The sequence below is a fragment of the Neomonachus schauinslandi genome, chromosome 10, assembly GCF_002201575.2.
Source record: "Neomonachus schauinslandi chromosome 10, ASM220157v2, whole genome shotgun sequence".
Taxonomy (NCBI): Eukaryota; Metazoa; Chordata; class Mammalia; order Carnivora; family Phocidae; genus Neomonachus; species Neomonachus schauinslandi.
In genome coordinates this window covers 7,160,455-7,179,510 of record NC_058412.1, presented here as the reverse complement: position 1 = coordinate 7,179,510, position 19,056 = coordinate 7,160,455, and the positions used below count along the sequence as shown (strand labels likewise).

The 19,056-nt window shown below is 36.6% G+C and overlaps 1 protein-coding gene across 1 annotated transcript in view; it reads right to left on the bottom strand.

The window, feature by feature from the left end:
• Window positions 1-269: 269 nt before the first annotated feature.
• TAF1B (TATA-box binding protein associated factor, RNA polymerase I subunit B) overlaps window positions 270-19,056 on the bottom strand; it is a 65,361-nt gene continuing 46,574 nt past the window's right edge. Inside the window, exons 9-15 of the mRNA XM_021697567.2 lie at window positions 15,626-15,773; window positions 13,765-13,942; window positions 13,143-13,189; window positions 11,426-11,516; window positions 7,362-7,432; window positions 6,508-6,730; window positions 270-715 (exon numbers count right to left, since the gene is read on the bottom strand). Of these exons, the coding sequence (XP_021553242.1) occupies window positions 514-715; window positions 6,508-6,730; window positions 7,362-7,432; window positions 11,426-11,516; window positions 13,143-13,189; window positions 13,765-13,942; window positions 15,626-15,773 (960 nt within the window). The 3' untranslated portion in view covers window positions 270-513. The remainder of the gene's footprint in view (window positions 716-6,507; window positions 6,731-7,361; window positions 7,433-11,425; window positions 11,517-13,142; window positions 13,190-13,764; window positions 13,943-15,625; window positions 15,774-19,056) is intronic.

Here is a 19,056-nt window from a genome sequence, read left to right as displayed (position 1 = left end):
CAATTTTTCCCTTTTGGCTTCTGGTTTTGGGGAATGTTTGGAAAGTCCTTCCCTGTTCCAAGATCATCAAAGCAGCCATACTTGTTTTCTTCTAGTACTGTAATATATGTATATGTAAAAGATTATGCTGTTTAGATCTTTGATCCATCTGGGATTTCCTTTGGGGCATAAAGAATAAGGAAGTGATCTAGTTTAAAAGCAAATTTAGCCTAAAAAAAAAAAAAAAGCAAATTTAGCTTTAAAATACAATGAATACAAATTTCTGGATACCATTTATAAAACTTACTGTTTAATCTTCTCAAAGAATATTCATAATTTAAAAAATACATTCAAACACAATTCACTTACTTTCCAATACACATTTTTATAAGCACATTTGATACATATATATGTATCTATGTATGTGTGGATATATAATCAAATTCTATTTCCCATAATTCTCTGGAATATTATAATTTGACATTATTATCACTATTAAACTATTTTCCCAAGAAAGTTTCTATTTCATTTTTCTCAGTATTTTCTCCCTTTCCTGGATCTTGATTTCTTTTTCGTTTTACTATATTTTGTTTTAAAAAGTCTCTTTTCAATTAAGCTCACTTCTTCATGGAGGGAAGAGGTCTTTATTCTCAGCAGGAAGGAGAAGAGATTTATTATGAACTGATAACTCAGCGAAAAATTAGATTCTTCATAGGTTGTCACATGTTTACAATAGCTAGAAAGGGAAGAAAAAGGAAGAAGTTATCTTAAAATGACAATTTAAAATGTATGCATCTATCCCTGAAACATCCCCCAAACTAGCAAATATATATGATTAGGCTTAAAACAGTACTCAGAGTTGGAAGGAAACTTGGAACAATTTGGCAAAACAACTTATTTTTACAGAAGAAAAAATGCTAGCACCATCCAGGGGTTAGCTACCACACCAGGGTAACAGATGGTACTGGAGCCAGGACTCACAATTCCTTGCCCAGAAGTCCTTCCATTCCAGATGGGCTGCTTCTTTTTACCATGCTCAAAGCAAACAATAGCATACAGGAAGAGATTCTGGGCATAGTTTTATTTTTTTATTTTTATTTATTTATTTATTTTTAAAGATTTTATTTATTTGACAGAGAGAGACACAGCGAGAGCAGGAACACAAGCAGGGGGAGTGGGAGAGGGAGAAGCGGGCTTCCTGCCGAGCAGGGAGCCCGATGTGGGGCTCGATCCCAGGATCCTGGGACCATGACCTGAGCCGAAGGCAGACGCTTAACCAACCAACTGAGCCACCCAGGTGCCCCTGGGCATAGTTTTAAAATAAAAGAAAATAAATAATCCCTAATCCCCACCCAAAATAAGACACCGGACTTGATAATGTAGCCTACAATCTTGTACCTATTATAGAAAGAAGAGTTTACAAAGCAATTTTACTTATCTTAAAAGTAGTAGATCAAGTCTCCAACTACCACCAAATCTCTAATTACGAATCTCTTAACTCTAACACTCCATCTCTAACTATACCAAGGTGTAGGCAATCCAGGGGACAGAGGAACATGTTAAATGGTATCATAGGTTGTAATCAGCAAAATGCAGACTATGGGAAATTGTATAGGACACAAGACCCGGATTATTCAACAAGTAATTTTTTCCCTGCAAGGGGACAAAAAAAAAAGACATAAAAGGGGAATTTACCAACCAAAACACTTAAGGGATATCTTAGTTACTTGCAATCTATGGGCCTTATTTGGATTGAATTATATTCAATCTAAACATTGGGAAGATCTAAACATTGACTGCATGTTTGATAATATTAAGGAATTACTATTTGTTTCTTAATGTCTGATTGATGTTTATTATGATTTTGTTTTTAAAAACATTATGACATTTGAGATATGCTTCCAAATAATCTGGGGGCGGGAGTGGAGGAGTGGGTTGGCATGTGGAAGCAAGCCTAGTCATGTTGACAATTGTTAAGGCTGAATGACAGGTACAGGGGGGTTCATTACAACTTTCTCTCTATTTTTGAATATACTTGAAATGTTCCAGAGTAAAAAGCTTAAAAAAACAGGTAAACAACATGTAGAAGATACAAACTTTTAGATATTGGATTTATATATGGTCCTACGTTCCTGAAAGAAAGTTTGTGTGTGCACCACAAAACTCTGCCTCCATCAGTTGTGACTATGGATAACTAGCCTTGGTTCTCTCACCTGTAAAACAGGAAAAAATAACAGTGCCTACCTCATAGAGTGAACAGAAGTATCGAATGAAAATATATATTAAACACTTACCCAATGGTCGGCACACAGTAAGGGCTCAAAAATGTTCACCTCCACTTTACTCCTTTAAAACTGATTTTTGTTTTCACTTAAAATCTTAAGACTACTTTAATAATCTAAAATAAAGCCAAAACTCCACATATTCACTAATAGGACATTTAAAAGCCTCAAATACTCATTGATTGGTTTAACAGAAATCAAATATAAGCCATTTACAGGAATTCACACAAACTGGTGGTCTCTTGCTCTTCTTTTCTTTTCAATTTCAGCTATTGTAAGAGAGATTCTTCCAGACAAATGGTTACAACAAAAAGGGCAAAAAGTATTGTTTCTCTTACCTAGGGAAGCTCTACACCAGAAAGATAAGAGAAGGTATACAAATTATTTGCTCCCATAAGTACTTTTATTTTTAAGTTGAATCATTAACAATACCTTATAAGGATTATATTCTTTATCACAAACTCAGAAAACTCTCCTAGAGTTATAAGCCATAAAACCAAATATAACATACAATAATTTGTTATTGCCAAGTATTTTGCTGTGAGTAGAATATGTGCCAACGGATGTTCCTTGAGCTCTGACACAGAAAATAAATGAGTGTGGCAAATGGATGCTATAAGAATATGTTTATACAAACAATTTTATGTGAAGGGGTAAGCACAGGTTTACATTTAAAAGAGGGCTGTAAGGTACATTTAAACTTCCTTATGAGAACTTCCTTGTGAGAAGTTGGAATGTATGCAAAAAGAATAGTCTCTCAAGTCTGTATACATACAAAATTAAACAAACCTGCTAACACAAGTTAAAGTTTTGGTGGTCTGAAAGATGTTCAAATTTGGCATATGACATACATATTTGAGTACTGTTTTTTTTTTTTACTCTAATTTAAAATATTAGTTAAAATAAAATTTTTTAAATTCAAATCAAATTTTTATGGGACCCCTCAAGAAAACTGTGTGTGTATGGGAGGGTAGGGGGACATCCAAAGCCTCCCATTTCCTGTGGATGGCAATTTGAAGTACCTTGGCTGTTCCTCTTCCTGTGGAAGGAGAGAGGAACCACCTGCCCCTCTCAGGGAGGCCAGGGACAGATACTTGATTAGCCAGTGCCTACAACGGGTCTTTAGACCCAGCTAATTGTCAGTAACTGGCCTACTTACAGATGGGTACTTCTGTAAATGTGAGGAATATTAAGGGCATTCAAATTCATGAAGACTGTTCATTCTGCCTCAGATAAGAAGCATAAACAACCTCTCATATCTGAAGTGCTCTTATGGCCTTTCTCTGCTTAGTTCTCAAGGCCTGAGTGTTCTCACAAGTATTTTACTGTACAACATTTGTCTCTTGAACCCTCAGACATGAGTCCTTCTGTGTAACAAAATTCTCTATACAGCTGAAGATCTGCTCTCCTAAGCATCAAAACACTTCATTTTAACCATTTTGTATGGACATCTTTTAAAACTGAGTTATACATTATTAGTATAAATTATAAATTTATAGTATAGTATAAATCAGTGTAAAATGAAATTAGTATAAAAATATAAAGTATATTATTACAAGTTGTTCATTTTTACTGTAAAAAAATATTAGAAAATACAGCTTAGAAAAACAAAGCCAAAGAGAATGCACACAGCATTTTGGGTCATGCTCTGTGTTAAAGCTGAGACCCCATCAGGCTTGTTTTGTTAGGTGGAGCAATTAAACAGTGTGTCAGGAATGAACTTCAGACTGCTGTAATTTGAGTTCTTTTGTCTGCTTCTGATTCTGATGCTGGCTCCTCTCTCGTTTGTCAAATAGATGTCATTTATGTTTGCTGTCAAGATGACTATCAGCAGAGCACCTCTCAGTCTCCCTCCTGCTTTGTTTCTTTTGATGATGAGAAGTTTGGAAATCAGACAACTCAGCCTGACAGAAACACACCTGAAGGCAGAGTGCGCTGGCTCTGAGTGAGGGGCTAAGGGGCTTTCTGAGAAAAGTGCGTTGGCTCTAGTCATGGACTTTGTGACATTTTTATTGGTTGGTGGAAGCCTTTTTTGCTTACTCTGTGGTTCTAGGCTATGGTCTAAATAGGCAAGGCTGACAGAATTTTGGTGCATAAAGTCATGGTATCACTGATGCTTTGTCTATAGGTTATAATTTTTAGCCTTATAGTTCATGCAGAGAAAAAAAAAATCTCAGCTGTTTCATCTCTGAGTATACAAGGTCTATTTGTAACTAACTGTATTCTATTACTGTATTAAATCTGTGAAGATTTAGAAAGATCTAGAAATCCACTGATTGCACCATGGGAAAAGCATAAAGGTGTAAGCTCCCCCCTAACTAACTCGGGACCGATTCCGCAGGCATGAGAGACAGAAGGGCATAGAGCACCACTTTCTAACTTAACTGGTCTCATGCGGGTGCTCCTCACCGGCTGGGACTACAATCTTTTCTCTTCCTTTTGATGAAATCTTCACATCGGAAAAAGCCATTGCACTGACCACTGCACAGGAATGGAGCACGTCAGACGTGGTGCCGAGCCTGGGGTTTGGGTTCCAGACTTTGGGAATTACTTAAATACTTAGTTACTTTCCCTGTTGCTGCTGCCAAGTCAGCGCTGCTCTACAGTCATTCTAGACTCAGCTAAACTTTTGTTGAGTAGTAAATTTTCATACAGATAACTTCATTTTGTTATCTCCTATTGTAGTTCCTACATTTTACTTATCTTTCATTGATACTCAACTTAGGAAGAGAAACTCTTTAATAGAAAATTAGTTTTATTTAACATAATGAGCAGAGTTATCATGTATTGAGATTTACTATATGACAGATACCAAAATCTCATTTAATTCTCATTCTCTAATTTTTTTTTTTAAGATTTTATTTATTTAGTTGACAGAGAGAGACACGGCAAGAGAGGGAACACAAGCAGGGGGAGTGGGAGAGGGAGAAGCAGGCTTCCCGCTGAGCAGGGAGCCCGATGCGGGGCTCGATGCGGGGCTCGATCCCCTGGGAACATGACCTGAGCCGAAGGCAGACGCTTAACGACTGAGCCACCCAGGTGCCCTCTCATTCTCTATTTTTCATGCATTCATTCAACACATAACTGGTGAGCACCTACTATGTGCTAGGCCCTGTTCTAGCCTCTGGGATTTTTCATTAATTAAGACAGAGTCTCTGCACTCAAGGACCTTATATTCTATTCTAGTGGGGGAAGGCAGACAAATAAGCAAAATAAATATATAACAATCTACTCAATACTGACAAGAGCTATGAGAAAGAAAACATAGGCAAGGGGGGTAGAGAGTGATGAGGTGTGCGTGTGAGGGTGAGGGGAGAGTTGGTGCTATTTTAGACAGGATGGGGAAGTGAAATGTGAGCAACAACCTGGCAGGAGTAAGTCTGTGTGGACATGTGGAGGAAGAGCATTCCAGGCTGGAGGCATAGCATGTGCAAAGGCCTGTGTGGGGAGTGTGCTCGGCAAGGTCAAGGAACAGATAGGGGGCCGGTGTGAACAGGGGCAGTGAACGTGGAGCAAAGGAGGCAAGCAGGGAAGGTCAGAGAACTGCAGGGGCCTGTAGGCTCCTTAGGGTCTTTTAACTTTACTTTGCGTGAGATGGGAGCCACCAGAGGTTTTCGGAAGAGGAAGAAGATCAGTATTACACGCTGTCTGTGCCATGGGGAAAATATAAAGATATAAGCTCCCCCCCCAACTCACTCGTACGCTGGTTTTACAACTGGGACAACAGAGCTGTAGAGATGGTAAATCGCTTGCCCACAAGGAGCAAGTAGCAGAGCTGGGATATGAACAGACCAATTTGTTAGCACGTCCTCTTCACTACTGGGAAACTGCCTTATAAACAGTTTCTATGTACAAAGAGTGAGATTAGTATAAAATGAAGTTAGTATAAAAATATAAAGGCACAATGAGAAAAGTCTTTATAGTCTAAAACCTTTTTCAGCTTTGCTGAGATACTATCGACATAACATATGTTAAGTTTAAAGTGTGCAACGTATATGTTGTGAAATGATTGTCACAGTAAGGTTAGTGTCCATCTAAAACTCTTAAACAAGACTCAATGTATAATTCCAATTTTCTTGATTATAAGCCCAACATCTTCTAATTCCAACAAATAACCTATCTAGTTCTTATTATAGTCAACCGTAATTTTATGTGACTTCTTTAAATCCGAAAAGAACACTACTTCATGCCAAACTAGAGATTTCATGTTATTTTTTATCCTTTGATTTCTAAAAGCATCACATACCTTCTACAGAATTTCTGTGTACTAAGCCAATATAGCGAATTCTTGGTTGTCAGTGACTGGTCTTTCTTCTTCAGGATCCCCTGGAGGCCATGTCCATGGAAACAGGTTCTAGCAGAGTCTCCTTCAGTCCAGTTGAACTGAAAACTTGAAGGACTTTTCTTTTCAACAGTTGGTGCTGAATCAACCAGTGTGCTAAATTGTTTTTGTAGACTCACCACCATTTCTGGAAACAGAGGGAAAAAGGAAAGGAATAAAATAAAAACTAATGTTCAATCACAGATGAGTTTACTTGTTAGCAATGTACTAATGTTGGTTTCTTAGTGTTGATAAATGCACCACAATAATGCAAGAGGATAACAACAGGGGGAGCTGAAACTGGATGAGGGGCATTGGGGAACTACTTAAAAAAGGTAAAATGTATTTTTACCACAATTAGGAAAAAAAATGAACAAGACAACTTACAGGCAATTCTCCACAGAAAGAGTTCTGAAAGTCATAGAAATAATAGGATGATTTTAGATTTTGGTGGGAACTTAAGTTCTGTTTTAAAGAATACAGTGTTCCTGAAACAGATTCCTCTGGAAATTTCTTACAGAGGATGGTGTTTCTTTGGATGGGCACCGGAACACTTGCTGAAGAAGTAAAATAATTCCTTAGACACTTTTTAAGTTTATTTATTTATTTAAGTAATCTCTACACCTGACATGGGGCTTGAAACACAACCCCGAGATCAAGAGTTACAGGTTCTATAGACTGAGCCAGTCAGGTGCCCCTAGGCACTCTTTAAGAAGTCAAGATATTTAGCTTTTCTACAATAGTACTGCTACATGGCATTAAGAGACAACACAACTCACCTCTTCTTTTATATACCACTGCTCTGTCAATGGATGAGTGGTAGAGTGGCTTTTCGCTTTTCCACATATACCTATACAATGCAGAAAAACATTTGGAGCAGAATGGAGAAGAAATGGACCTAAACACATTTCAGAGAAGTTGCAACATCTGAAATTCCTGATACTCGGTGTAATTGCTCTGCCTTAGAATGACCACTGACATGCGTCTGTAGAGCTTACGTCACAGATATAAGCAGGCAGCACTGAAGGAGACAGCAAGCCAACAGAATGACATGCTCATCCCAAAAGCCTCCCAGATGCCATAAGGTCCTGAAGAAGATATTAATTACACAAAAATGTAGAAATGGTTTCCTTCACCATAAAATTCTCTTGCTGTCTGTTCTCAAGAAGTGAAACCACCACCTAAGAAACAACTGTTCCTCCTTGCCCTTGCCCATCTGCCCTTTTGCTGAGGATTAAATCAGAGGTACTTCTGGTAACTCATACAAAGCGAACAGTTAAGTACCGGTCTTCTGATGTAGAGATGCAATCAATGTTAAATTACAGTTTTCCTGAAAATTATGTGTGAACTAAATTTTAGTGAACATACCACATTTAAAATATATCAGAGAACTTGTCATTGAACCCTATGGTAAAGGAGTTTGTGATTCTTTCAAATATCTTTGTTATTTGTTTTCTTAAATAATAAATGTAACAATATACTCAAGGTAAAAAATAATAAAGAAGTTTCCTATATAGTCTAATCCCAATCGGTGGGTAAACCCACTATTAAAAATCCCTTGCAAATACCTAATCTAGACAGAATCTCTTATGCATTTATAAGGCTTACACAGGTGGCAATTATGCTACAGTCAAGGAGGCATTACTTCCTCGGGGTCGTATGCCCAGAAAATGGGAAAAGCGATCTAAAATAACATTCTGTCTAGATACTCCTTCTTTAAAAATGTACCTTACTTTGCTTACCTCTTCCCCAAACTACAAAAGATACAAAAAACGGAGGCACGTCACAAAGTCCTAATGTTTTCTGCAGGAATCCTGCAGACTTCTCTCCAGTTTTCCCATATGCTTTTGTTTCCCAACTAATAAAAGTTAAGGTAGAATTTACACACAAACTCACCCTGTTCATTGTACAGTTCTGCTGGCTTTGGCAAACACACACAGTCATGTAATGACCACCACGGTGAATACACAGAGCAGGCCCATCAATCCGAAAGTCTCTCATGCCTCTTCACAGTCAAGCCCTCTCCACACTCCCAGATTCCTGGTCTTAAAACTACTGATATCTGTTTCCATCCCGATTATTTAGCCTTTCCCAGAATGTCATATAAAGGGAATCATACCCTGTGTAACCTTGTGAGACTTTCATTCAGCATAATGCATTTAAGTCATTCATAGTGTTGGATGTATCAGAAGTTTGTTCCTTTCATTGCTGAACGGTATTTCATTGTATAGATTTACCTCACTTGACTTATCCATTCACCAGCTGAAGGGTATTTGGGTTGTTGCCACTTTTTGGCCATTGTGAATGAAGCCACTATGAACGTTCAAATAGAGATTTTTACGTGAAGTTGTCATTTCACTTGGGTAAATATGTAAGAGAGCAAACTACTAGGTAGTGTAATAAATGTATGTTCAACTTTATGAGAAACTGTCAAACTTCCAAAATGGCTGCACCATTTTAAATCCCCACATTAGGTATGGTCAGTTGTTTGTTCATTTTGCTTTGTTTTTGGCCATTCTAACTGGTGTGTAATGATATCTCATTGTAGTTTTAAATTGCATTCCCCTATTAACCCTAATGATGTTGAGCATCATTTCACACATCTTCTTTACTGAAATACTTGCTCAAATCTTTTGTCCATTTAAAAAATTGGGTTTTTGTCTGTGTTCTTACTGTATGAGAATTCTTTATTCTGGATACAAATCTTTTATCAGATATGTGATGTGCACATATGTTCTCCCACTGTATGGCTTCTCATTCTCTTAACAGTGTCTTTTGAAGAGCAGATATTCTTTCTTCTGATGAAGTCCAATTTACAATTTTTTTCTTTTATAGATCATACTTTTGGTATATCTACAGAATTTTGCCTAACCCAAAAGGCTAAAAAGATTTTCTACACATGCTGTTAAATTTTCTTCCATGTTCCTCCCAGCATCTTCCATGACAACTAGAAGTCATCAAAGCCACCTCGTAAGCTGTTATTAGGTTTTCAACTACTGTTTATTAATGTTTTTCATAATCTCATACATAGGGACCCACACTTAGCTATGGAAAATGCTTTAATAACTTTCATCTAACAACATGGAAGATGATGTTCAGAATAATGGGAGAAAAAATTACAAATTTATGTCAACAGTGGGGGTCGGGTAGGGGCTCTGTGCCTAAGCACTAGTCAGTAGTGATTTATATACAGTATTTCACTCAGCTCAAAGCACCTACTCCATACAGAAGTATCTTGGTAATGTATTCCCTGGACAATCTCTTCCCTGAGTCCTGGTCTCTCCCTGGAAGATGCCATTTTGGAAATAGACATACTCTCTCTGGTCATTAAATTCTCCCCTGAAGTACCTAAAAGTCAGTAAGTCTAAGATCTGTAACTGAATGCTGAAATATCAATTTGGGCTCTAATAGCTATGTCTGCAGTGTAAGCTGGTGCCTGGCTTGAGCTAATGAATTCTTAGTTACTACTGAGATGCCTGAGTGGCATGGTCCTTGAATACCTAGCCTCTCAGTATCAGTCAGGACAACCCCTGCTGGCACCATAAAAAGGAAGGCCCAATGGCTTGTACTCCCAAGATAACCTAAGACAACAGAATGAACTCCTGTTCTTCCTGATATTCTTGTAACCACTGAGATCCAATGACCAAAGAGACATTCCTTCTCTGACAAGGAAGAGGAAGGACCCAGTTTCCTGGGTACCCACAGGCTGTCAGAATAAGTTCACACCCCACCTCTTTTCTTTCATCATTGTGTATCAAACCTGAATAGTGAGAAACTACTACACCTCTCCCCTTTTTGGCAAGGATCCTCTTCCCCACAGTGCTTTATTCATCCCCGTAAGTCTGCTTTTCTATTTAAAAGCTCTCTTAAATGTAGAAGAAAAATAATCCAGTTCTACCTGTGAAAACTGAAATTTAGTTCTTAAGAGCACAAAGCAGGCATTATTATCCCTATTTCATTGATGAGGAACTTAGAGCTGAATGAATTATTTTAACTAATTTGAGGAGCCCTGATTTTTCTCAAAATATATAAAATTAGTTGATCAATTGAGCATTATTATACATTTACTAAAATACAGAGACGTTAACTTTTTCTTCAAAGTCTTGTAAAGACTCAAAGTTCTAAGAATAGATACAAAACTGTTCAAATCAGAGATCAATAGAAATATACTCTGTTATGTAAGATATAGTGTCTATGAAAATTTATGAGCAAACTAAATTTCAGTGTGCCGAGGCTAAGAAATCAAGTAATTTGGCCATGGTTACACAACTAGTCCGTAGTGCAATCAGGATTCAAACCCAGCACTGTCTGTCTCTATAGGTATGCTCCTTCCACTCTATTACAATGAACCTACATCAGAACGAGAGTTCAGAGTCAAATGGTGAGACTGAATTAAATATCCTCTCTTTGTGCTTTCCTCTGTTTTGATTTTTGTAGGGATCTTTATTTGGGGGGAACATTCACTTTATTGGGGGACAATTACATATGTCATAGGCTGATACTTGTAATCTTCGTAATACGGAAAGCAGATGGGAAATGATCAACTTTGAGAAAGGGGAAGGAGAAGGAATATTAGAAATGTAGGTGTGACTCACACAAATTATAAAAAATTAATAATTAAAAAGAAGACATTAATGGAAACACTGATGAAATCCAAATAAAATCTGGAGGTTATTTAATAGTAACACCAAAAGAAAAATGTCAAATAGAACATAGGGCTAATATTTCTAGAAAAAATGTCATAATGCTAAGGAGTCTAACTGCTGAAACGTCAGCTTTCAAATATAAGGTAAGAGACTTAGAAATCAAGCAGGTAAACCTAAAACCAGAAGAGACAACATACTTTGCCCTGGCTTCCTCCCACTTTTGTTTTTTCTCATCAACAGATTTCTTCATCACTTGGTACCATTTTCTGAAATCAAACCAGGGTTTATCTGAAAGAAATGAAATCCATGATTAGTAACCAAATAAGTCACATTACAACCATATACATTATTCATTTGAGTCTTCATTCATTGATACAACTAAACATTACGGAGTCAACATTATGGGAATTATGAAGTCACTGTCTCCATACTTCAACATGACTCCTGAGCAATCTGTCACTGAGTTCCTATCTATATTGTGGCCCTAACTAGATTATACTAAAACCATCTTTTTTTTTTGAGACAGAAGGAGCATGAGAAGGGACATTAGAAGACACCTTGTTCAACCTTTCACTCTGTGTAGAAGCTGACATAAAGCAATGTGTAGAAAGAAGTATTTCACATATATTCTGGAAAGAACTCACAAATTGATTTCTACCATTAAATCCGAGCTCTTAAAACCAATGCACATATATGTGAAATCTTGAAAGAAAAAAGAGTCAAACTCCTAGAAACAGTAGTTTCTACTCTAACAGAGTAGAAAAGTAGTTCCCAGGGGCTGGGGGGTGGGAGATAGGGAGAGGTTGGTAAAAGGGTACAAAGTTTTGGCTCTAAGATAAATAAGGTCTGAGAATCTAATGTAAAACATGGTGATTATAGTTGATCCCACTGTATTATATCAAGGAAATTTGCTAAGGGAATAGGACTAAAATGTTCACTCACTCACACACACAAACAAAAGATTAAAATGTGAGGTGATAAATGTATAACCAGATGAGAGAATCCTTTTGCAGTGTACATGTATATCAAATCATCAAAATACACACTTTAAATATCTTACAATTCTATATGTCAATTATACCCCAAAAAAGCTGAATTATTAAAAAAAAAAAAAAACAATGAACATAAATACTAATGAGGGAACTAAAATTGAATTTAAGAATTCATATACCTACCCACTTCACTGAATTGCTCTTAGGCCAGACACTATGTTAGGCACTAAAGATCCATGAAAAAAAAAAAATAAATAAATAAGAAAGACATGGTCCCTCCCTCTATAAGCTCACAACCTACCTTTCTATCATTTATGTCGTGCTTTACTCTATGTCAGCTATTCTTAGCACTTTACAGACACTGACAATCTAATTGGGATAGACATACGTAGTCCAGCAGGTCCAATTCAGTGTGCTAAACCTCTAACAGGTGTTTGGATAGGAGCAGCTGTCGTAGGAGTGATTGGTTTTGATTTGGGAAGTGGTAAGGTTGGGGGTGGGTGTGAAGAGAAGGTAGAATCTTGAAGAATAAAGGTGGATTTGTCAGGGATTGAGGGAGTCGGGGGGTAAGACGGAAAACATTTCAGGTAGAAGAACAGCGTGAGCAAAGGCTGAGGCATCACAACAGATGGTACAGTCACGGAACTGCCAGTGTGCTCACGGTCTAGCATGGCTAGTGAGGAGAAGCCGGGAATGAAAAAGCAGGCTGGTCTTTACACATCATAGGAAATCACTGAAGTTTAGCAGCCTAGATGTACAATTAGATAATCACATGAAGAAATAATTCTGGTATACGGCACATTTTGTATACAAGTGTTTGTATATGTGTACTTATATATTTTTCAGTCTTCCTTACGTTTATTGCATCTTTTAATCCATCACTTACAATGACTTTGAATTTGAATGATAAAAAATTAAGTACCTTCTTTGTTCTTTTCATTGTATTTCTCAGCAATATTAGACAAAGTCCTGGAAAAACCAAAAAGCAAGTCAATTTTTTGGAAGTCACTTATTTGAAGACAGTTAAATTTTGAATTCTTCTGAAAGAAAAGTATAGAATAGTACTTGAAACTGATGCTAACTTTTAATGGAGAAGCAATCACTATACATACTGCCATTGTTTGTTGGCATTTGGGAGGAGTGACACTTTAAGTTTCATTTACTTACCACAATAATCTTTGAAGTCACATAGTGCCAGGAGCCTAAAGGCATACAGAAAGATGCCTTTAGGCAACTGCTACAAGATTCTTTAGGATTTGTGTATGACGATTTAAAGTTGGGAATCAGTGAAGCAATGAGAACATGAGTATGTACTTAAAAAATAGGAATAAAACATGAGACAAACAACTTACTAAGGTAGAATTAACTCTCTGACACTAGCTGAGTCAAAATTCATGTAAGAAGTAATTGTTGCTACTAGTCAGTGTTCTACAACTGAGAGGCTCTATTTTCTCTTGAGATAATATAAGGATTCCTTTACTCTGAATAATTAGGTAAAAACAAAACAGTGTAATTTTTTCCTCATAAAACTGACATACACTTACCATTCTAAATTGTCATCCAATAAAAAGAGCAGTTTCAATACTACTACAATGACAGCGACAGCTTGCACATCATATTTAACTGTTTTTGCCATTTTAGCTATGGGATCAAATGTCAGAAAATCCACTTCTCCTATTCCAGTCATTTTTACCACTTGGCAGGTTAAATCATTCATTTCATCTGTTGAAGAACAAAAACAGTAAAATGTGAATTAAATTCTGTGCCTAACTAGACCATACTAATGTGTACCTCTGTAAGATAAGCTTATCATCTTAAAACATGGTACTATGCTAGAACTGAGGGACACACATTTTCTGAATAAAATAAACCAAAAAATGATATCTGTATAGAAACACTAATGGTAGAATCCTGGCAAGGTCTCTCTTTTCCTATTTGGACTTCCTAAAACATCTACTATGTGTAGGACACATTCTGGTACCTGACACACAGCTACACGCTAGTTTTCTATCATTTCATACAACTCTCTTGTCTGTGTTTCTACAGCAATTTGCACTTGCTTGAAATGAAATCTCCTGTAAGACCAAGAGCTTCTCTAGGAATGTACACTAACTTGCTGGCTGGCACCCTGGCTAGCACACTAGAAGCCTCCGTGTATATTAAACTTGATGTACTGCTTTCCTAAAGAAATTATATGGTCAGCTTGGCCTCCATCTATTAGTCAAGGCTGAATAATGTGGCACTTGGAAACAGAAAGCCTAGCTAGGGCCTATATATTTAGGCTTTCCAATCATTAGCTTTGTGACTCTGCGTTAGTCACTTAACCTCAGTTTCTTCATTTGTAAAATGGGTTGTGGGATGAAATAAGATAGTGAATATACTTTGAAAACTCTAAATTACTAAGCAAATTTCTTTACTCACTAATCTAAGTACCCAAGATGCACAATATTCTATTTTAATTAATCTTAAGTGAACAGCTAGTATTTATAAGAGCATAATAAATTGTACTGAATTAAGTTGCATTTCCTACATGCATTCAGTCACCATGTCCTGTGGACTCTATTCCCACTCTCCATCCAATAGCAAGCACAGGAACCAGACACTTGCCAGGAGCCAGCCTGTGTCAGTTACATTTTGGTAATCCCTTGTGTTCCTTCTATTTCCTACTACTAGATTTGTGTGTGTGTATATGTATATATGTGTGTATATATATATATATGTTATTACATATTTATGTTTATCATTGGAATTACACTATACATATATACAGTTTTGTATATTGCTTTCTTCATTAACATATACATTTTCCTTCCCTATTAAAAATATATCCAATCACATTTTTTATATTGCTAAAGCAATAGGCTAACCACACCATGTTTGTATTTTCTCTTAAGAATATGAGTCCTGAATTTCTCACATTTCTAGTTTTGCAAGAAATTCAGGAATGGGTTCCATTGGCAGATTCCATTGGGTTACCTGCATTTTGGTATATTGTGAACAAGGTCTAGTGAGGCTCTCTTCACATTCTGTGTTTCATTGCCTTAAAGAGTTCACTGTGATCCTACAAATGACCAAGCACTGCCTTTTTTTCAGAAGGGGGGGCATCCAGCTCATTAATAACACATATTGAAACATTTTTTACTTTAATTGCACTCAGCAAACTTACTGTAAAAACCAAGCATATCCCTCACATCAAAACAGAATTCTTTATTTCTGAACAATGTCCTTTTAACCTTTTTAAGTAGCCTGAAATATTTTAAGAAAGGATTCTGAAATTAAGCTTCATGTTACGATGGACCCTGTCAGGTGGCTCTAACTATCTGTGATCTAAGAGGAATTCTATATTTTGCTCATTGTGATTTTACAATTCTATAAAAGTTCCCTCACCACATACACCACACTTACCAGGGAGATTGACTTCCATCAAGTATTTCATACACAAGATGTTTGGATGAAGATAGCAGTCTTCAGTTATGTCTGGAAAACGTGGCAAATCTAAGAATTTGGCAATTTCAATCATTTTTTTATAGATATCCTCATAGGCAGGCCAAGACTGAAATAAAAAATAAGCAAGGTAGCAATTTTTGCAACATAAATTATTTTTAAAATATTTTCTGATTTTAAAAGTAGTATGTATTTACTGAATGAAATTTGGAATGTGGAAAAAAGCATTAAGGGGAAAACCACCCATAAATCCCTAATATCCTAACTTAGCAGGTTAAAACAGTGGTAATGCTAAATTAAGAAGCCACTAAAATTCCATTTGGCTCATAAAACTCTTACTGGCCTTCCCCATGATAGAGGGAAATCATTACTTTTTGCCAGTCGCAGAAGCACCGAGGGGAAGGGACAAAGCTGTGACCCAAACTGGAGTTCCAGAGCCATCACGACTGCTACCGCACGACTTCCCTCTCATACTCCCTCACCACACCCTCCCATTCACCTTCAAGCTCATGGCTAACAAATTTACCTCCCTGTTTCACAATATTCACAGGCTTCTATGTGGGAGCTAACACCAGGATTTAAGTCTAATAGTTGAAAATACACAATTCAACTTCATATTCTCCCATATAATCGCATGTAAAATTTTATAGAATCCAGGAAAATCTATGAGCTACCATTAATAAATGTATTCTGTTCACGATCACCCCTGTAGTTTATCTGGTATGCTATTTTTATTTTTGCAATTTATAAACATCCTTGAAATTAATACTACATATAATTTTCCTCATTTCCTCATCCATTCACATAAAACTAATAAATTTAGAGTCTACTCTATGCAAAGTACTTTGGGAAATGTAAAGACAAATAAAACAATGCCTTCAAGGAGTTTATAACCTAGAAAGGGAGATAAGGTATGCGAAAATATAGTACAAAATAGAAAGTTATCAAGTACCTCAAGTAAGATTTTTTTTTTTTAACCAAAGCTTATGGAATTTCGGAAAAACTAACATTTCTCATATGGTAGGACCCTATTAAAATTGGGCCTGAAGACAAACATTTTGGCCACCTGTTTGGCCATACTAAAGCTGAGCGTGTGTACATTCTGTGGCAAAGCAATCCTACCCCCTAGCTACATATCCCCAACAGAAATGTGCATGATGTCCATGGAAAGACATGTACTAGAACGTTCTTAACAACACTCTTTGTAAAAGTCCCAAGCTGGAAACTACCCAAACGCCATTAACGATAAGTAAATTTTGATATAGTCTCATAATGGAACACTACATGGCAAGGAAATGAATGCTCGGCCTGCAACGACACGAATGAATCTTCAAAACATCACGCTGGAAGAAGCCAGATGCAAAAGAGAACGATCCCAGGTATATAAAGTACAAAGCCCAGCAACTCAGCACCAAGCTTCTATAGAGTGAGTAGTGACCACCTGGGAGTGAGGGAAGAAATGGGGGGAAGTAATGACGGGAGTGGGCACCAGGGTGGAGCTTCAGGGGTGCTAGTCATGTTGTTCCTCCCTCTAGGGACTGGTTCAGGTTGTGAAAATTCATCAAGCTATGTACATTTGTGATATGTTCACTTTTCTGTACGTCTAGTTTACCTCAAACAGTGGCAAGAAAGATAACACCAGTTAAACCATTGCATGTAATAGAAATACTTCATACATCACTCTGTAGAAGAAATAATCTAACTGGCATATTCAGAGTTGGAAACACCCTTAGAAGTTTATGGTCCAACTTTACAAAATCCCCAGCAGGCAGATGTCTGGTCCTTCTTAAAAATCTCCAGGGATAGGAACTCAATACCTTCCCCGAAGGTAGTCAATTCTATTTTTAATGGGTTTAGTCATTAGAAAGGTCTTCTGTATTCTAAGTAAAACTTTTCCCAATTTGAGCTAATAATCAATTAAAATCCCCCCAGGTGCTTGTGAAAGTATTGCTGTTAAATCATGTCTTGCCCATCTTCTAAATGTGTGAGTGTGTTTGGGAGCCAACTAAAGGAATGAATATTTCTCTGTTAAATTTTACTTTGGTAAATTCAGCTCATATGCAATTGTAAAGCACAAGGAAATGCTTTATTAATGGTGCAGGGATATGCTTATAGAAGATAATCATACCGTTAATTTCTAGAAATTATAACCATGCTTGATTTTACTTTGCCTGAAGCTACAATCTCGTTTGTATTATATTTATTTTGAGTTTTATTAGAAAAAAAGGGCTTTGGGGGGGCGCCTGGGTGGCTTAGGCGTCTGCCTTCGGCTCAGGTCATGATCCCGGAGTCCAGGGATCGAGCCCTGAGTCCGGCTCCCTGCTCAGCGGTGAGCCTGTTTCTCCCTCTCCCACTCCCCCTGTTTGTATTCCCTCTCTCGCTGTCTCTCTGTCAAATAAATAAATAAAATCTTAAAAAAAAAAAAAGTCCTTTGGTTTATGCTGTATTATTAACATATGATTAACCTGAGCTGAAGACTACAAAGTAAATTTCTGTCAATCCAAAGCAGCAGTGTTGCCTTTTAAGTTTTTTTTTAATGTGGAGACAGAGTGATTCTACTTGTACACTAAAGTACTATAAATTGTATTCTAATCTGTTAATTTAAAAGTGAAAAAAGGAAAACATTCTCAGTGACCTTTCGGAAGAAGTAGTCTTCTTTTTTCTTCATAAAATTAATTCATTTAGAACACTGGGATGGAGTGGTAAGCAAATGGGCTTCATTTTGCACAAGATTTGAAGCATCTTTTCAAGTTAAAATAATTTCAACATTACTGACAAGATTCATGGCAACTCTAATCCTTTCAAATAATGCAGGTAGGAGATGTAATTAAGCACTTTTATCTGCAAACAAAATAAACACTAGAGCAGTGAATGCTCCCCTTAGAAAAATAATCATCTCAAAAAACCAATTTAATGTATGATAAATTCATGACTAGTAATTGTAAGGTCCTTAAAGGAAAAGGAATCTGGCAAACTACAAAGATTTAATATATTTTCAAATGTCCACACTAAAAGCTGGTATGTCAAACTAAATATCTTGTGACAAACAGGCTACCATTCTTTCACGTATGATCTGAGGATAAAATAATTATTAATTATTAATAATGCAAGTCTATAGATTTATATTACAGTTTATAATAGATTCTAGATTCTCTTAGTTTCAAGTCAGTATGGTAGACTTCACTTTTAAATTTTTCATTTATTTTTAAACAGACTTTTCCTTTTTGAATAACACTGAAAACCTTTTTTTTTAAAGGTGGCTACAGGGTTTTCAAGATCATTCTACTTATTTTTTACCAATCTTCTATAATTGTTATACATATAAGTTGTTTCCAATTTTTATACTACTATAAATAATGCCATGATGAATGTATTCTAGCAACACTTAAATT